Source organism: Gigantopelta aegis, chromosome 4 (assembly GCF_016097555.1).
Source record: "Gigantopelta aegis isolate Gae_Host chromosome 4, Gae_host_genome, whole genome shotgun sequence".
Taxonomy (NCBI): Eukaryota; Metazoa; Mollusca; class Gastropoda; order Neomphalida; family Peltospiridae; genus Gigantopelta; species Gigantopelta aegis.
Genome location: NC_054702.1, coordinates 2,036,444 through 2,057,645, shown reverse-complemented (window position 1 = coordinate 2,057,645; position 21,202 = coordinate 2,036,444). Strand labels below are relative to the sequence as shown.

At 38.6% G+C, this 21,202-nt stretch overlaps 1 protein-coding gene across 1 annotated transcript in view; it reads left to right on the top strand.

The window, feature by feature from the left end:
* Positions 1-508: 508 nt before the first annotated feature.
* Positions 509-21,202, top strand: part of LOC121372466 — a 39,253-nt gene continuing 18,559 nt past the window's right edge. The window contains exons 1-3 of the mRNA XM_041498782.1: positions 509-581; positions 15,903-16,094; positions 19,118-19,283. Coding sequence (XP_041354716.1) covers positions 15,970-16,094; positions 19,118-19,283 — 291 coding nt within the window. The 5' untranslated portion in view covers positions 509-581; positions 15,903-15,969. The remainder of the gene's footprint in view (positions 582-15,902; positions 16,095-19,117; positions 19,284-21,202) is intronic.

Sequence of the window (21,202 nt, the reverse complement as noted above, 5' to 3'; positions counted from 1 at the left end):
TCTGTCTCTGTCTCTCTCTGTCTGTCTCTCTCTGTCTGTCTGTCTCTCTCTGTCTCTGTCTCTCTCTCTCTCTCTCTCTCTCTCTCTCTCTCTCTCTCTCTCTCTCTCTCTCTCTCCCTCCCCCAAATAGTTTTAAAATGTGCTGATGTCCCTCTCACTCAAGGTGAGTGCTCCGCAAGGCTCAATGGGTAGGTGTAAACCACTTGCATCGACCAGTGATCCATAACTGGTTCAACAAAGGCCATGGTTTGTGCTATCCTGCCTGTGGGAAGCGCAAATAAAAGATCCCTTGCTGCTAATCGGAAGAGTACCCCATGTAGTGGCGACAGCGGGTTTCCTCTCAAAATCTGTGTGGTCCTTAACCATATGTCTGACGCCATATAATCGTAAATAAAATGTGTTGAGTGCGTCGTTAAATGAAACATTTCTTTCTTTCTTTCTCTCACTCAAGATGAAATGCGTAACATCTGTAAGAATATATCTATTAGTATTAGACTTTGGAAGAGTTATCTACCCCAGGTGTTTCGCAGCGAAGAGCAACTTTAAACAAAGATTTATTTATAAATATTGAACGGTAGAAGGTAATTAATGATATTGTTTTTATTATCTACGAAACGTTTTGAAATGTAACTATATCTTAATTTACAACATACTAGGTGAAGCGATTCTCTGACAAAAATATTGTCTACTTATTATTAATCTATTTTCGTGAATGACCTAAATTCGGAGTCATTTACATTCTCTTCCAGTTTTTAAATATTCTCAGTTTAACGTCAATATCGAGGGTGTGATTGCTTGTAACTAAGTTAAATATTTTTAATTTCCCCATCAGCTGATGACTGCTGATTAAATGGTATGCTTGGGTCTCATTAGACTGAGTACTCTGCCGTTGGAGAGCTAGACGAACATTTGGATGGTTATGGTTACTCTCATAGCCAGAGATATGTCTGTAGCGAAAACACAGAATGGCTGCCTACCACACAGTATGCAAAGATTCCTGCTCAAATACAATAATTCTATGTTTGAAGCTAAATATACTGATGGAAAGAAATAAAGGAACACACAGATAGCAACAAGAAATAATGACTGCATCAAAAATTAATTCATATTGTCAGAAATTGACAGGGAACATATAGGCAGCACATTCGACACTACAGACATTCAATCCCACATTACAACTTGGCATGAAATACAAACATTACTACGCTAGTAGTGAATTAAATTTGGTCTACAATTTGATGTGTTCCCTTATTTCTTTCCATCAGTATACATTTACATTGACCATTTTCGAGTTAATATTTCACATAGTAACCACTAATACACACTACAGGAAAAAACTCGGCAGTACCCCCTTTCAGTAATGTTCTCATCAAAAATCCATCAAAAACTTTTTAAAAAATATCAAATTTTGAAAACTCCACCTTCGATCTCTTGAAAACTTCAATCTCTTGATCTGAAGCGATGGTCCCGGCCGAGTTGGTATACAAACTAGTAATAACGGCCTTCGAAAACTCAAACTTCAAAAACTCAATAAACTCTATCTCTTGACCTAATTCTTTGTTTCCGCCATAAAAATGTAATTGAGTATGCACCTCTAAAACTCGATGCGTGTGTATTGATCAAACTGTCGTTAATGATAGTATTTTACAGACAAATTTATTGTCAATCAAGCGAAGCACGCCAGTCTCAGGTGGTTTTGGCTGTTGAGGATTAAGGTGAAAATTACAGAATAATAGATCGCTGACTAAGGGGAAACAAACTGATCCTGTGTTTGGTTGTCGGTGTTTGTACATCATGGAGAGCCTCACTATGTAATACATGATTACAGACACAGTCTGGTTAACTTCAAAGAGCATTTGTAATAATTGTTATCGCTGTTTGTTTTTGCTTTCAAAGGCGTGAATCATGTCAAACTTTTATTTTTTTTATTTGACCAGTTTATCATAAATAAACTACACTATTGTATTTGCCATGTTTGTTTCATGTGTTAAATAAAAATTTAACACTACAAATTAACAAGATAGCTTTTAAAATGAAGGTTTTAATAACAAAATATTAATTTAAAACTGTCTAATGACCTCATGTCACCATCTCACATTAATATGACAACAACGTTATTTTAAACGTAAGCACGTGATATCCCATGTAAGATAGAAATTTCTTACATGTCTTTCTTTCATGGGATAGCTCTGTTCCATATACTTGAGGATGAGAGAAATATATATATTTATATATTATTTTTGTTGAATAGTCATACTCAATATAATAATCATGGGAAATGCAATTTCAGTTCTGTGATTTTACTGATACGCTACCGACATGGTTCTGTGATTTTACTGATACGCTACCGACACGGTTCTGTGATTTTACTGATACGCTACCGACACGGTTCTGTGATTTTACTGATACGCTACCGACACGGTTCCGGAAATGTTTTTGTGAAATCCGAAAGCCTGTTAATGTAAGTGTATTAGGTGTAAAATATAGGATTATTGTTGTGTTAGAGAAGGCCGTGTGGTAGGCAACTATTCCATGGTTTTTCAATACAGATATCTCTGGCTGAGAGAGCGATCATAACCGTCGAAATGCTGATCTAGCTCTCAGACATCAGAGTACTCGGAGTAGAGTGTTATTAGTTGTTTCACAATGAATTTTTTTGACTTTATCTCATTTTATTGTTAGGAATTATGAAGGCAAAAATCAATGAAGCAGTTGCTTTCCACTGGCATGTTTCCTATAAATACTATCCCGATTTTTGCTGAAATAAAGTTAAAACTTTTATATACGTATAAATGTGTCTTAAATTGCCCAAAATGGTTAAAAACCATGTATATTGAGGCAAGTGGCTTTTTACCAGACTGCCGTGTTCTTAGCCACACGCATTGAGGATTGGGTAATATTTTTATTTTCTAGGATCAATCCCTGTTGGGGAGGCCATTGGGCTATTTCTGATTCCAGCCAGTGCACCATGACTGGTATATCAAAATCTGTGGCATGTGCTATCCTGTTTGGGATAGGGCATATAAAAGATCCCTTTCCACCAATGGAAAAATGTAATGGGTTTTCTTTCTTGGACTATAATGTCACAATTACCAAATGTTTGACATCCAGTAGCCGGTGATTAATAAATCAATGTACTCTAGTGGTGTCACCAAACAAAACAAACTTTTATTTTTACTTTAGACAGTACCCCCAGGTAGACAAGATGTGTATTGGTAATACTGTCTTAGACAGGCCCCCCCCCCCCCCCCCCCCCCGGTAGACAAGATATGTATTGGTATCATTAACCTACTGTCTTAGACAGTCCCTCTTCCAGGTAGACAAGATGTATATTGGTATCATTAACCTACTGTCTTAGACAGTCCCACCCCAGGTAGACAAGGTGTGTATTGGTAATCATTAAGCTACTGTCTTAGACAGTCCCACCCCAGGTAGACAAGATGTATATTGGTATCATTAACCTACTGTCTTAGACAGTCCCACCCCAGGTAGACAAGGTGTGTATTGGTAATCATTAAGCTACTGTCTTAGACAGTCCCACCCCAGGTAGACAAGATGTATATTGGTATCATTAACCTACTGTCTTAGACAGTCCCACCCCAGGTAGACAAGGTGTGTATTGGTATCATTAACCTACTGTCTTAGACAGTCCCTCCTCCAGGTAGACAAGATGTATATTGGTATCATTAACCTACTGTCTTAGACAGTCCCACCCCAGGTAGACAAGATGTGTATTGGTATCATTAACCTACTGTCTTAGACAGTCCCTCCTCCAGGTAGACAAGATGTATATTGGTATCATTAACCTACTGTCTTAGACAGTCCCACCCCAGGTAGACAAGGTGTGTATTGGTAATCATTAAGCTACTGTCTTAGACAGTCCCACCCCAGGTAGACAAGATGTATATTGGTATCATTAACCTACTGTCTTAGACAGTCCCACCCCAGGTAGACAAGGTGTGTATTGGTAATCATTAAGCTACTGTCTTAGACAGTCCCACCCCAGGTAGACAAGATGTATATTGGTATCATTAACCTACTGTCTTAGACAGTCCCACCCCAGGTAGACAAGGTGTGTATTGGTATCATTAACCTACTGTCTTAGACAGTCCCTCCTCCAGGTAGACAAGATGTATATTGGTATCATTAACCTACTGTCTTAGACAGTCCCACCCCAGGTAGACAAGGTGTGTATTGGTATCATTAACCTACTGTCTTAGACAGTCCCTCCTCCAGGTAGACAAGATGTATATTGGTATCATTAACCTACTGTCTTAGACAGTCCCACCCCAGGTAGACAAGGTGTGTATTGGTAATCATTAAGCTACTGTCTTAGACAGTCCCACCCCAGGTAGACAAGATGTATATTGGTATCATTAACCTACTGTCTTAGACAGTCCCACCCCAGGTAGACAAGGTGTATATTGGTAATCATTAAGCTACTGTCTCAGACAGTCCCACCCCAGGTAGACAAGATGTATATTGGTATCATTAACCTACTGTCTTAGACAGTCCCACCCCAGGTAGACAAGGTGTGTATTGGTATCATTAACCTACTGTCTTAGACAGTCCCTCCTCCAGGTAGACAAGATGTATATTGGTATCATTAACCTACTGTCTTAGACAGTCCCACCCCAGGTAGACAAGGTGTGTATTGGTATCATTAACCTACTGTCTTAGACAGTCCCTCCTCCAGGTAGACAAGATGTATATTGGTATCATTAACCTACTGTCTTAGACAGTCCCACCCCAGGTAGACAAGGTGTGTATTGGTAATCATTAAGCTACTGTCTTAGACAGTCCCACCCCAGGTAGACAAGATGTATATTGGTATCATTAACCTACTGTCTTAGACAGTCCCACCCCAGGTAGACAAGGTGTGTATTGGTAATCATTAAGCTACTGTCTTAGACAGTCCCACCCCAGGTAGACAAGATGTATATTGGTATCATTAACCTACTGTCTTAGACAGTCCCACCCCAGGTAGACAAGGTGTGTATTGGTATCATTAACCTACTGTCTTAGACAGTCCCTCCTCCAGGTAGACAAGATGTGTATTGGTATCATTAACCTACTGTCTTAGACAGTCCCTCCTCCAGGTAGACAAGGTGTGTATTGGTATCATTAACCTACTGTCTTAGACAGTCCCACCCCAGGTAGACAAGGTGTGTATTGGTATCATTAACCTACTGTCTTAGACAGTCCCTCCTCCAGGTAGACAAGATGTATATTGGTATCATTAACCTACTGTCTTAGACAGTCCCACCCCAGGTAGACAAGGTGTGTATTGGTATCATTAACCTACTGTCTTAGACAGTCCCTCCTCCAGGTAGACAAGATGTGTATTGGTATCATTAACCTACTGTCTTAGACGGTCCCCCAGGTAGACCAGGTGTGTATTGGTAATCATTAAGCTACTGTCTTAGACAGTCCCACCCCAGGTAGACAAGGTGTGTATTGGTATCATTAACCTACTGTCTTAGACGGTCCCCCAGGTAGACCAGGTGTGTATTGGTAATCATTAAGCTACTGTCTTAGACAGTCCCACCCCAGGTAGACAAGATGTGTATTGGTATCATTAACCTACTGTCTTAGACGGTCCCCCAGGTAGACCAGGTGTGTATTGGTAATCATTAAGCTACTGTCTTAGACAGTCCCACCCCAGGTAGACAAGGTGTGTATTGGTATCATTAACCTACTGTCTTAGACAGTCCCTCCTCCAGGTAGACAAGATGTGTATTGGTATCATTAACCTACTGTCTTAGACGGTCCCCCAGGTAGACCAGGTGTGTATTGGTAATCATTAAGCTACTGTCTTAGACAGTCCCACCCCAGGTAGACAAGGTGTGTATTGGTATCATTAACCTACTGTCTTAGACGGTCCCCCAGGTAGACCAGGTGTGTATTGGTAATCATTAAGCTACTGTCTTAGACAGTCCCACCCCAGGTAGACAAGATGTGTATTGGTATCATTAACCTACTGTCTTAGACGGTCCCCCAGGTAGACCAGGTGTGTATTGGTAATCATTAAGCTACTGTCTTAGACAGTCCCACCCCAGGTAGACAAGGTGTGTATTGGTATCATTAACCTACTGTCTTAGACAGTCCCTCCTCCAGGTAGACAAGATGTGTATTGGTATCATTAACCTACTGTCTTAGACGGTCCCCCAGGTAGACCAGGTGTGTATTGGTAATCATTAAGCTACTGTCTTAGACAGTCCCACCCCAGGTAGACAAGATGTATATTGGTATCATTAACCTACTGTCTTAGACAGTCCCACCCCAGGTAGACAAGGTGTGTATTGGTATCATTAACCTACTGTCTTAGACGGTCCCCCAGGTAGACCAGGTGTGTATTGGTAATCATTAAGCTACTGTCTTAGATGGTCCCCCAGGTAGACCAGGTGTGTATTGGTAATCATTAACCCACTGTCTTAGACAGTCCCCCAGGTAGACCAGGTGTGTATTGGTAACATAACTTAAACTTACATGTAGTTCTGTTTTTTATGGTCTAGTAAATGTTGAGACTAGTTTTACGCAGATTTCTCATAAAGAATAAATTAATCAAAAATTAATAATAACCAGTGTTTCTGCCAGAAAGAATTTTTTGGGTATGGCGCTATGGAATTGAATGCAACCACAGTCAGCAGGGGGTATAGGGGGACCTCTCCCAGATAGAAAATGGGTTACATTAGGGTTAGGGTTAAGAAAATCATACAGTAATGATAAGATTCATTAATTTTGTGTAAAAGTTAACTTAAAAATAATAAAAATTTGGGTATGGCACCATACACGTTTTACCCTGTGGCAAAAACCCTGATAACATTCCATGGTTATTATAGCTTCATTTTGCATATTTTGTTTTTATTGAAAAACTAAAACTAAACTTTTTCTCACTTTTAAAATGTTTGTCTCCTGAAAGGATGCGATTGAACTGACTTCATCCTATACATGTAATTTGGACGCTGTGTGAGGCCTGCTGAGTGAACGTCTGATTCCCCTAATGCTTAATGAATGTTTGGTGCTTGAACACTTGTAGGTCAGATTTAAAGTTGAATCTTGTGTATAATTGGTCCATTTGTTAGAAAACCAATTTTCCTTTAATAATTTTCAAAATAATTTTACATTAATGTTTTGGTGTTAAAAAATTATTATTATTTTGTTTTACAACAGAGTAATACTTTTAGAACCATTAATTTATATATTTAAAAGTCTGACATGTATGAGACTTATATTTGTATTTTAAATGTATTAATATGAATATTATTATACATGTATATATATTTTAAATGTATTAATATGAATATTATTATACATGTATATGTATTTTAAATGTATTAATATGAATATTATTATACATGTATTTGTATTTTAAATGTATTAATATGAATATTATTATACATGTATATATATTTTAAATGTATTAATATGAATATTATTATACATGTATATATATTTTTAATGTATTAATATGAATATTATTATACATGTATATATATTTTAAATGTATTAATATGAATATTATTATACATGTATATATATTTGGTTTTACAAAGAACTAGTTATCTAATACAGTGTTTTTGCCAGAAAGAAATTTTTGGGTATGGCACTATGAAATTGAATGCAGCCACAGTCAGGGGGGCCTCCCCAACAAAGAAAATGGGTTACATTTAGGGTTAGGGTTTAGAAAATCATACAATTATGATAAGAATCATTAATTTTGTCAAAATGTTAACTTAAAAAAATAATAATTTGGGTATGGCAGAAACCCTGTAATAGTATGAATCCGTTAACTACCTGTCTGTACGTTGTATGTGACTAATAATTGTTGTCAATGGTTATATCAACAGGTGTAATAGAATAACATCCTTGTTTTGTCTCCTATCAAGGTGCTAACTGACCGGCGCATAACTTAAACTATCTTCCCTTTGATTGACCACAGCTTGCTAGATTGCCAATCTGGGGCTTTTTCTCAGTCTTAATGTGTTTCTGTCACACTTTGTTAATGAGTTATGTTTTAGTGTGGCAGTGTTGTGTAACAGCCCATCAAGTTTTAGAGTGGTGGGGAGGTTTAATCAAAGACTAATGGAATTTTTTGGTTGTGTTGTTTTTGCAATAAAAAAACCCCCCAAAACTAAAAAACCCCATTGATAAGTTGTTATCTTCTAGTAGACATATATAATAATATATATTATTTTTCATTTATTAAATTGGATAATACTGATATGTCTTAAGTTCAATTTAGGTAAAAAAATGTGGAAACTTAGTAAAAAGACTTTGGGACATTTTAGTAGGTGGTGTTTTAAATTATATATATATATTTATTTATATCTTGCTTATTTTATTTACAGTAACATTTTTGAATGAATTGAAGTAAATTTATAGGAAATGAACATTAAATTTACAATAAAACGTCCCAGTAATATCACTTTAATGAATCATAATGATAATAGTAACGTATATTTAATGAGCAAGAAGAATGCATTTTGTAATTGATGCAACCAGAAGAAATACTATATGTGAAAATTAAAATAATACTTGAACTGACAAATGAACACCTCTAGCCTTTTCAGCAAAGGATATTTGGTGGTAAAGTGTTGATGATTTGTGATAATTAAAATGTCTAACATTGTGAGAAATCAGCTTTATGTAGCCAGGTATATGAGAGCGGGCTAATATAGGTGTCAGCAGCAACAAGTAAAGTGTAATGTGTTCATGCCCATGCAATCGGGCAGCACACCACATAACCAGGGACTGCTAAATGAATCAACTCCACTGTCTGGCACTTTTACGGTCTTTGTCCACGCGCTCGGCAGAGGGTCTAATCATCGTAATGGTATGTTAAACAAACGTTTACCAAAACAACTGTTATGCTTAGTTGTTAGCACATGTTTATGATGTAGACCTTGCAGGTATTTACTTCCGGGTCTTTTGGCATGTATATAGTTATCAGGTGTTCTGTTTTATGTCTTGAAAAATAAACATTTGTATAAATCTTAAATCTGTACAATTTAAAGTTTTTGTTTAAGTGTAGTCATTGGTTAATTGAAAAGCAGCTCAGTTATGTACTATATTGTACTGTTTATGGATATCTGATCATAATTACATGTAGTAATACATAATAAAATGTATATCCTAAAAAATTCAAATTGGCTTTGGCCTGACAATGTTGGAATGTAATAAAATATTTTTATAACTGATTTTCAAACTGATGTTAAGCAGCTATTAAACAGTTATTAAACAGCTATTAAACAGTTATTTAACAAAATGCCCCCCACCAAAATGTTTGTTCTAGCTAACCTCATATTTTCCAGCTTATAATAGGAAAAACAGCTGATGTGTTCATATATATCTTCAACATTCATTCATCTATATCTTGAACTTTAAGGCCTGAATTATTTTAGAATTAGTAGAATACATGTGTCTTATGTTAATATCTGTGATAATTAAATTATTTCTGATCATTATTTTTTTTACAAGTGTGGGAATTTGAATTTGCAGCCATTGCAGTTTGATTGGGATGGTCACGAAAGTGTAATTTGTAACTGATGATTGACAGTTAATGTTGACCAGCTCGACATGTGACGAATTAGACGGGCTGATCTGGGATAGTAGACCATCAGAGGGTCAAGGTCATCTATCATTGTTGACATATTTTCATAACTGTCTCCCCTACGCCCATCCATCATTAAGTCTCACTTTCTGCGAGCTGACCAGCTGTTTGTAAATGGAAGCCATTGTGTGGTCACAGTTGCATACATGGACAGTGGTCAGATGTTGTGACATGATGAATGTCGGCCGACGTATATTATCTACCTATGGTCAGACCCTTGTTGTTTTGTTAATTCACTTGTTTCGTAACTCCAGCTTAATCATTAAATAAGACTAGACCCAGATTGTCCAGGTCATGGTCGGTCACAGTGGCATTTGGTGTGGTGATGATACAGTGGAGTAGATGGATGGATGGATGGATAGATGGATGGATGGATGGATGGAAGGAAGGATGAAAGAATGGATGAATGAATGAATGGATGTTTGACACCCTGTCACAGAAAAAGTGATCAGTGTGTCAAACAAAAGAATGAATGAATGAGTAAATGAATGCAGGAAGGAAGGTATAATCATCAAATACGACTAAATCCATATTTTTAGGGTCATGATCATAATGGTACTATGATTTTACATTGAATAAATGAATGAATGAATGAACGAATAAATGAATGTTTAAATGTGAGTTAGATTAAAGCCATATTTTTAAAGTTAAGTTCAGATTCACAATAGAGTTTGGTATAGTGATGTAATGATTACCAAATTTAAATGAATCAATCAGTCAAAGAATGTTTAATAACTAAAATTGTTTAATTTATTTTTAAATTGAGAGTAATAAATGCCTAATTGGAACAACATAATACTATTCTACATGTTTACTGTAACCTTTATGTAGTAAATTTACCATTATTTTATGACTTCTAATTTCCATCTAATAAAAATAAATAATGTATTACTATATATATATATATATACAGTCAAACCTGTATATAACGGCCACCCAAAGGACCTGACAAAAGTGGCTGTTATAGAGGTGACCCTTATATACAAGTTCAAAATTAGAACCCATATATTAAAGAATATCACAATTGTCATGAAAAAAGATGTCGCATTTTTAAACCATTCCCACACTAGCTTGTTTATGCCATCATTGCCTGTTGCTTTCTTCTGCCTTTTTCTTTTGGCTGAAACATTATTGTCAAAATCGGCCAGAACATCAGCTTTCCTTTTTAAAATAGAATTAATCTGAAAACGTCCTACACCAAAATGATCGGCGATCTTTCGCGCACTTAAATTGCCTTTCTCAGATTTGTTAATAATGTCGATTCTCTGTTTTAACGTTAAAGCAGTACTATTTTTCGGTGGCATTTTGCATACAAATGTATTTGTTAATATATTTCGCAAATGTTAAAATTGACTTGCAGAAGATATTTTGTGTAATTGAAGGTTATGTGGCATGTTTGACTCATTTGTTTGTTTCATATCACCGCTAATCCTTCAGTGGAGTATGACCGTTGATTACAGCTAAATAAATCAGGAGTTGCTTAAAAAATCCGAACACGGGACATCTGCAATGACCGCCGCCTTCAGCTATTCATGTTTATTTACCAATCATGTCTGGCTAGAAACAAGGAAACACCTAACATAATACCTCATTTGTTTGGTTTCTCGAGACTCAATAGAGTGACCATACATACAGATTACAATATGTACAGCCAATGGGAAGTCGTCTACTATTCAGTGAGGATGCTGAGAACCAATCGAATTACACCACCAGTAACTGCATGTCACGGAAGTTATTGAGTGCCCGTTTGTTTTTCAATTACGATCAGAGAATTACAATGGAACCAAACTTTGACAGAAAATAAAACAAAGCTACAGACATGGCCATATAAACACATTTAATTTATAATTTTTAAGATGATTGAAAAAGTAAAGACATAACCAGGGTAAAAAAATAAACAAAAAAACGTCTTTACAACGATCATCTTGTGACCGTTATAGCAGGTTCAGCCTGTGATTTTGGGTGAAAAATAGTGACCGCTGGCCATTATGGACAGGTGACCATTATGTACTGGTCAAATAAGGAAGGAAATTCATTGGGCGAGATTTATAGTGGCCGTTATAGGCACGTGACCGTTATGTACAGGTGACTGTTAGACCAGGTTCGACTGTATATATATATATATATATATATATATATATATATATATATATATATATATATATATATATATATATATATATATATATATAGATCTGCTAAGTTATATACGAATAGTTGACATGGATGTATATATTGACAGTTTTATAATGCAAAGATAGGTTGGACAAGAGAGACAGGCCTGTAGGCATAAATGGGTAGACAAACTTATACGTAAATACAAACATGAACACAGACACGGACAGAAACTCACATATATGAACACAGACGTGAATACAGACAGACATGAACACATACAGACATGAACACATACATAAACACAGACAGACATGAACACAGACAGACATGAACACATACAGACATAAACACATACAGACATAAACACAGACAGACATGAATACAGACAGACATGAACACAGACACAGACAGACACTCAAATGTATGAACACAGATATGAATATAGACATAAACACAGACATACATGAACACAGACAGACATGAACACAGACATACATGAACACAGACAGACATGAACACAGACATACATACATGAATACAGATAAACATACATAAACACAGACATATGTGAACACAAACAGACATGAACAAAGACAGACAGGCATGAACACAGACAGACATACATGAACACAGACAGACATACATGAACACAGACAGAGACATGAACATAGACAGACAGACATGAACACAGACAGACATGAACACAGACAGAGACAGACATGAACATAGACAGACATGAACACAGACAGAGACAGACATGAACATACACAGACAGACATGAACATAGACAGACAAACATGAACACAGAGAGAGACAGATATGAACATAGACAGACAGACATAAACATAGACATGCAGGCAGTAGAACTGTTGCTCTTCCAGGTAGGATGATTTTATGTTTAAAGGAGAGGACAATTAAGGCATTTGGCCTGGTATGCATATTCAACAATATATAATGCACATTATTGCTTAATATCAATACGTATAATCATATAGTTAATTAATAAAACGGTTAAATGTGACGGCTATTATATGTAATGGGCGCATCCATTTTGTACCTTCTCAGTGAGTACGCCCTCTGGCGAGCTGGTGGTTACGTAATACTTAACGCGTAACGTTAGGAATGAGCCTTAGAACTAGAGAAACACAATCTACCTGGTTTTTGCGGGATGATAAATAGTCATGCATTGCAATGTTCTGTAATAATACACATCCCAGTAAGCCAGCAATAAGTATATCAATATATACATATATTATTTTTCAATACAAAATAAAATACCATTGTCAAAGTGGCTACACAACAAGTCGAAACAATTAACAATGTTTTGCAATGTATTAACATACGTACTGAAATGATACATGGAGTGTTTTCTTAGTTAATTGGTCTATGCCGTTAGTCGCTTCTACCTGTGATTCCTAATTGGCAGGTGTGTATTTGATTGGTAACCAGACGAGCCAATTAATTGACGCTGTCTAGACACAAAAATACATACCGGTATTGTGGAATATTACCTGTCGCCCCTAAAATTGTAATGGACATGGTTTATTACTGTAAATAGTTCTGTAAAACTATTGGTTAAGTAGACTACTAGTATTCCATCTAAAACCACAGAACTGACCAATTACGTAGTCCCAAAGAAAAGAAAATTATCACTTGGGTATCGTGGGTTGTCGTTTTTGCTCCAACGTAACATCAATAGGCCTAATTCTGTACATTTTTCCTTTGGATTATTTAACAGAGAAAAATACTATAACCCCATTTTGTTCCGTTAATGCAACTTGAAATATATTTAGTTAAATAGTTTATTATATTATTACGTCATTTATGCTGTTTTACAAGTCAGGTTGATCAAAGAGAAGCACCTTGTCGAAAATTACTGCTTTTGTTTACACTGTACATACAGGAGATGGTCAGGAGCTGACGTCACTTCGTCCCAAGCTATCCCACCGGACGTCACAAAAACGAAACAAAATGGCTGCCCCCAGTTAGCAGGAATAATCATGTTTTTTTATTAACTCTAAAATTACGCGTTTTTCATTTGCTAAAGTGTCAGTATGTGTTGGTGGTCAGGGTATGCATCTTTCCAACACATAAGGCTCTTGTTTGAGTTGACCTTACCTTTAACATCTGTTGCCTACGACAGGCAGATGAAACATAAAACAAGTTGTAGGCATCAAGTCACTGTATGTTCTTGTTTTACAGAGTACAGTAGCTTGAAAAGTGATCTCATGTGAGTGATGTTGCTTAGTTAGGTCACTGTGTGTTCTTGTTTTACAGAGGAGCTTGGAAAGGGAACTCGTGTGAGTGATGTTGCCTAGTTAGGTCACTGTGTGTTCTTGTTTTACAGAGTAGCTTGGAAAGGGAACTCGTGTGAGTGATGTTGTCCAGTTAGGTCACTGTGTGTTCTTGTTTTACAGAGTAGCTTGAAAAGGGAGCTCGTGTGAGTGATGTTGCCTAGTTAGTTCACAGTGTATTCTTGTTTTACAGAGGAGCTTGAAAAGGGAACTCGTGTGAGTGATGTTGTCCAGTTAGGTCACTGTGTGTTCTTGTTTTACAGAGTAGCTTGAAAAGGGAGCTCGTGTGAGTGATGTTGTCTAGTTAGTTCACAGTGTGTTCTTGTTTTACAGAGGAGCTTGAAAAGGGAACTCGTGTGAGTGATGTTGTCCAGTTAGGTCACTGTGTGTTCTTGTTTTACAGAGTAGCTTGAAAAGGGAACTCGTGTGAGTGATGTTGTCCAGTTAGGTCACTGTGTGTTCTTGTTTTACAGAGTAACTTGAAATGTGATCTCATGTGACTGATGTTGCCTTATTAGGTCCCTGTCTGTTCTTGTTTTACAGAGTAGCTTGAAAAGGGAATTCGTGTGAGTGATGTTGCCTAGTTAGGTCACTGTGTGTTCTTGTTTTACAGAGTGGCTTAAAAAGGGAACTCGTGTGAGTGATGTTGCCTAGTTAGGTCACTGTGTGTTCTTGTTTTACAGAGGAGCGTGGAAAGGGAACTCGTGTGAGTGATGTTGCCTAGTTAGGTCACTGTGTGTTCTTGTTTTACAGAGTAGCTTGAAAAGGGAACTCGTGTGAGTGATGTTGTCCAGTTAGGTCACTGTGTGTTCTTGTTTTACAGAGTAGCTTGGAAAGGGAGCTCGTGTGAGTGATGTTGTCCAGTTAGGTCACATGTGTGTTCCTGTTTTACAGAGGAGCTTGGAAAGGGAACGCGTGTGAGTGATGTTGCCTAGTTAGGTCACTGTGTGTTCTTGTTTTACAGAGTAGCTTGAAAAGGGAACTCGTGTGAGTGATGTTGTCCAGTTAGGTCACATGTGTGTTCTTGTTTTACAGAGGAGTTTGGAAAGGGAACTCCTGTGAGTGATGTTACCTAGTTAGTTCACTGTGTGTTCTTGTTTTACAGAGTAACTTGAAAAGGGAGCTCGTGTGAGTGATGTTGTCCAGTTAGGTCACTGTGTGTTCTTGTTTTACAGAGGAACTTGGAAAGGGAACTCGTGTGAGTGATGTTGCCTAGTTAGGTCACTGTGTGTTCTTGTTTTACAGAGTAGCTTGGAAAGGGAGCTTGTGTGAGTGATGTTGTCCAGTTAGGTCACTGTGTGTTCTTGTTTTACAGAGGAGCTTGGAAAGGGAACTCGTGTGAGTGATGTTGCCTAGTTAGGTCACTGTGTGTTTTTGTTTTACAGAGTAGCTTGGAAAGGGAACTCGTGTGAGTGATGTTGTCCAGTTAGGTCACATGTGTGTTCTTGTTTTACAGAGGAGCTTGGAAAGGGAACTCCTGTGAGTGATGTTGCCTAGTTAGTTCACTGTGTATTCTTGTTTTACAGAGTAACTTGAAAAGGGAGCTCGTGTGAGTGATGTTGTCCAGTTAGGTCACTGTGTGTTCTTGTTTTACAGAGGAGCTTGGAAAGGGAACTCGTGTGAGTGATGTTGTCCAGTTAGGTCACTGTGTGTTCTTGTTTTACAGAGGAGCTTGGAAAGGGAACTCGTGTGAGTGATGTTGCCTAGTTAGGTCACTGTGTGTTCTTGTTTTACAGAGTAGCTTGGAAAGGGAACTCGTGTGAGTGATGTTGTCCAGTTAGGTCACATGTGTGTTCTTGTTTTACAGAGGAGCTTGGAAAGGGAACTCGTGTGAGTGATGTTGTCCAGTTAGGTCACTGTGTGTTCTTGTTTTACAGAGGAGCTTGGAAAGGGAACTCGTGTGAGTGATGTTGCCCAGTTAGCCGGTGTTGATCTGTCCAAACCATGATGATGGAGAACCACGATGATGTCATAGAGGCTGAGCTTGCCCAGGTCAGACTCAAGGTGCCCGCTATAGAAGGGTTCATATTGGACGCTGCAGTACCCATTCTTGTCAGAGCAATATACAGGTAAGACCCAAGGTGCCCACTATAGAAGGGTATAACAATATACAGGTAAGCAGCTGGTGGTTTGTTGGTGAATACTTATTTGATAGCAAAAATCAATTATAAATTAAAATATATCTCTGTAGGATATTCAGATATTTTCATCAAAGTCAAGCAATACAAAGATAATTCATTGCTGAACATTTGGGATGAAAGTTTGCCTAAATATTTATACAAATGTTTAATTTAATATTAAAAAAACCAAACACACTAAAGAACAGGGGTTAATGGTCAGCTGTTAGTGAGTTGGTGTAATGACCGTACACAGACCAGTTAAAACTTACACTACTTGGGAATTGGTACCGGAATATGAAGCCAGTACACACCAATCTTAAACTGAAGACATGACCACTGAGGTCGGTAGCATCTCTATGTCAATCGCCATCTGTGTGTAGTGATGCACCATGCCACCTAAGATACAACGTCTAGGTAAAGACATGACCACTGAGGTCGGTAGCATCTCTATGTCAATCACCATCTGTGTGTAGTGATGCACCATGCCACCTAAGATACAGCGTCTAGGTAAAGACATTACCACTGAGGTCGGTAGCATCTCTATGTCAATCGCCATCTGTGTGTAGTGATGCACCATGCCACGGTAGCATCTCTATGTCAATCGCCATCTGTGTGTAGTGATGCACTAAGATACAGCGTCTAGGTAAAGACATGACCACTGAGGTCGGTAGCATCTCTATGTCAATCACCATCTGTGTGTAGTGATGCACCATGCCACCTAAGATACAGCGTCTAGGTAAAGACATTACCACTGAGGTCGGTAGCATCTCTATGTCAATCGCCATCTGTGTGTAGTGATGCACCATGCCACCTAAGATACAGCGTCTAGGTAAAGACATGACCACTGAGGTCGGTAGCATCTCTATGTCAATCACCATCTGTGTGTAGTGATGCACCATGCCACCTAAGATACAGCGTCTAGGTAAAGACATGACCACTGAGGTCGGTAGCATCTCTATGTCAATCACCATCTGTGTGTAGTGATGCACCATGCCACCTAAGATACAGCGTCTAGGTAAAGACATTACCACTGAGGTCGGTAGCATCTCTATGTCAATCACCATCTGTGTGTAGTGATGCACCATGCCACCTAAGATACAGCGTCTAGGTAAAGACATGACCACTGAGGTCGGTAGCATCTCTATGTCAATCACCATCTGTGTGTAGTGATGCACCATGCCACCTAAGATACAGCGTCTAGGTAAAGACATGACCACTGAGGTCGGTAGCATCTCTATGTCAATCGCCATCTGTGTGTAGTGATGCACCATGCCACCTAAGATACAGCGTCTAGGTAAAGACATGACCACTGAGGTCGGTAGCATCTCTATGTCAATCGCCATCTGTGGGTAGTGATGCACCATGCCACCTAAGATACAGCGTCTAGGTAAAGACATGACCACTGAGGTCGGTAGCATCTCTATGTCAATCGCCATCTGTGGGTAGTGATGCACCATGCCACCTAAGATACAACGTCTAGGTAAAGACATGACCACTGAGGTCGGTAGCATCTCTATGTCAATCGCCATCTGTGTGTAGTGATGCACCATGCCACCTAAGATACAGCGTCTAGGTAAAGACATGACCACTGAGGTCGGTAGCATCTCTATGTCAATCACCATCTGTGTGTAGTGATGCACCATGCCACCTAAGATACAGCGTCTAGGTAAAGACATGACCACTGAGGTCGGTAGCATCTCTATGTCAATCACCATCTGTGTGTAGTGATGCACCATGCCACCTAAGATACAGCGTCTAGGTAAAGACATGACCACTGAGGTCGGTAGCATCTCTATGTCAATCACCATCTGTGTGTAGTGATGCACCATGCCACCTAAGATACAGCGTCTAGGTAAAGACATGACCACTGAGGTCGGTAGCATCTCTATGTCAATCGCCATCTGTGGGTAGTGATGCACCATGCCACCTAAGATACAACGTCTAGGTAAAGACATGACCACTGAGGTCGGTAGCATCTCTATGTCAATCGCCATCTGTGTGTAGTGATGCACCATGCCACCTAAGATACAACGTCTAGGTAAAGGTATGCAAAGATAATTGTTAGCATGCGTCCATCAAACAGCTCAATTCATGACACAGATAGGTAAAGATCATAATAAAATAAATAGTAGAGTTTCATTCATATTATTTTTCAAAGTGCAACCAGGAGTAAATATTTAATAGGACATTCAAAATTTCCCACATGAACTAAATAAAAAATGGGGGTGGGCAATGGGCCTTTATTTTTGTATTGGGTGGGGATGAAAGTCTAGGATATATTTTATTATGGTCTTATTATGTTATGTTATTTCTCTGTATGATCGTGATGGGATGTAGCCAAGTGCTTGCTTGATGTGTGGTCATCTAGTATTAACTCATGTTGGTAGTCCATTGGGCTATTTCTCGTTCAGCCAGTGTACCACGACTGGTTTATTAAAGGCCGTGGCATGTGTTATCCTGTCTGTGGGATGGTGCATATAAAAGATCCCTTGCTAATGGAAAAAATGTAGCAGGTTTCCTCTTTAAGACTTGTCAGAATTATCAAATGTTTGACATCCAATAGCTGGGGGGGGGGGGGGCAGGACATAGCCCAGTGGTATAGCGCTTGCTTGATGTGCAGTCGGTTTGAAATCGATCCCCGTTGGTAGTTCATTGGGCTATTTTTCATTCCAGCCAGTGCACCACGACTGGTACATCAAAGGCCGTGGTATGTACTACCCTGTCTGTGGGATGGTGCATATAAAAGATCCCTTGCTGCTAATTGAAAAGAATAGCCCATGAAGTGGCAACAGCAGGTTTTATATCTCATTATGTGTGGTCCTTAACCATATGTCTGATGCTATATAACCGTAAATAAAATGTTTTGAGTGCATCGTTAAATAAAACATTTCCTTCCTTCTGGTGATTAATTAATTCATCAATGTGCTCTAGTGGTGTGTTAAACAAACTATAACTGTAAACTTTGTGTGCAGGCGGACAGAGCACAAGCAGGTGACGATCCATGTGCAGTTTCCGGCGGGGTACCCGCGCGAGCCGGTCATCATGGAGTTCAAGAGCAAGACGCTGTCGGACAGACTGCTGGACGGACTGATGAAGGTGTGTGATGAGGAGGCCAAGAGGAACGTGGGACAGAGACAGGTAACAACAACCTCACAGTACACTGATTTTATAGATACATTATTCACTGTGTACTGAGATAATACAGACAGTAAGTGTGTGACGAGGAGGCCAAGAGGAACGTGGGACAGAGACAGGTAACAACAACCTCACAGTACACTGATTTTATAGATACATTATTCACTGTGTACTGAGATAATACAGACAGTAAGTGTGTGACGAGGAGGCCAAGAGGAACGTGGGACAGAGACAGGTAACAACAACCTCACAGTACACTGATTTTATAGATACATTATTCACTGTGTACTGAGTTATACAGACAGTAAGTGTGTGACGAGGAGGCCAAGAGGAACGTGGGACAGAGACAGGTAACAACAACCTCACAGTACACTGATTTTATAGATACATTATTCACTGTGTACTGAGATAATACAGACAGTAAGTGTGTGACGAGGAGGCCAAGAGGAACGTGGGACAGAGACAGGTAACAACAACCTCACAGTACACTGATTTTATAGATACATTATTCACTGTGTACTGAGATAATACAGACAGTAAGTGTGTGACGAGGAGGCCAAGAGGAACGTGGGACAGAGACAGGTAACAACAACCTCACAGTACACTGATTTTATAGATACATTATTCACTGTGTACTGAGATAATACAGACAGTAAGTGTGTGACGAATTGCTATAATAACTAGTAATAACAGCCTTCGAAAACTCCAATCTCTGAAACTCGAACTACTTCCTCGTCCCCTTTGAGTTATTGAAGTTTGACTGCATCTTGAAAACAAAAATGCTAAAAAGTTTACGAAGCAGATTATTTTGTTTTGTCCACAGACTAATGAGATTTCTTCATATGATATGAAGATTGATCTTATCTCATACTTGAAGATGTTACCACCAGCCTCGTTGGTGTAGTGTTTAAGTTGTTGGGGTAAAGGCTAGTAGGTACTGGGTTCACTTGTGGGTACCAATGTCCACTGCGAGTGAATTGTAAGAGCTCAGTGGGGAGCTTTAAGACCATTACGTTGACTTCCCTCTCACTAAACACCAACCCACTGTCTTGGACAGATAGCCCACATATCTAAACACCAACCCACTGTCTTGGACAGATAGCCCACATATCTAAACACCAACCCACTGTCTTGGACAGATAGCCCACATATCTAAACACCAACCCACTGTCTTGGACAGATAGCCCACATATCTAAACACCAACCCACTGTCTTGGACAGATAGCCCACATATCTAAACACCAACCCACTGTCTTGGACAGATAGCCCACATATCTAAACACCAACCCACTGTCTTGGACAGATAGCCCACATATCTAAACACCAACCCACTGTCTTGGACAGATAGCCCACATATCTAAACACCAACCCACTGTCTTGGACAGATAGCCCACATATCTAAAGTGTGTGCTCAGGATAGCATACTTGATTATAAGCTTTAAATAAAATCATATTGACAAAGGTGAAACAAAATCTCCCTAGACTTGGAGAATGCAGTTGTAAAATTTACTTAATGCTGAAATCATTGATGCAGTCCAAGGAGAATCACCATGTATTAAAACAATTATCTGGACATTACTATTTAAATTTCTTTGTTCTTTTAAAAATATGTTTTTATTACACCTTTATTTAATTAAATGCTCAGACTGATATTGAAATTGACAATTTGATAGTAGTAAAGCTGAGAAAAGTTACCCAAAGAAACCATACAATACTGACATAATTTGTCAATTGAAAATTAAAGGAGACCGGACACCAAAAGACATGTAGTGTGTAATGGATTAAGTTGGCGTCAAAGACAGCATTACTCTAACGCCCGGCTCGCTGTGAGAGTTACCAAGCAATACCGGTATACGTGTTGATTCTTTGGTTGTGCCTTTTAGTCGTCTTTTCTTCTTTTTTTTGTCTCCAGGTTTATCGGA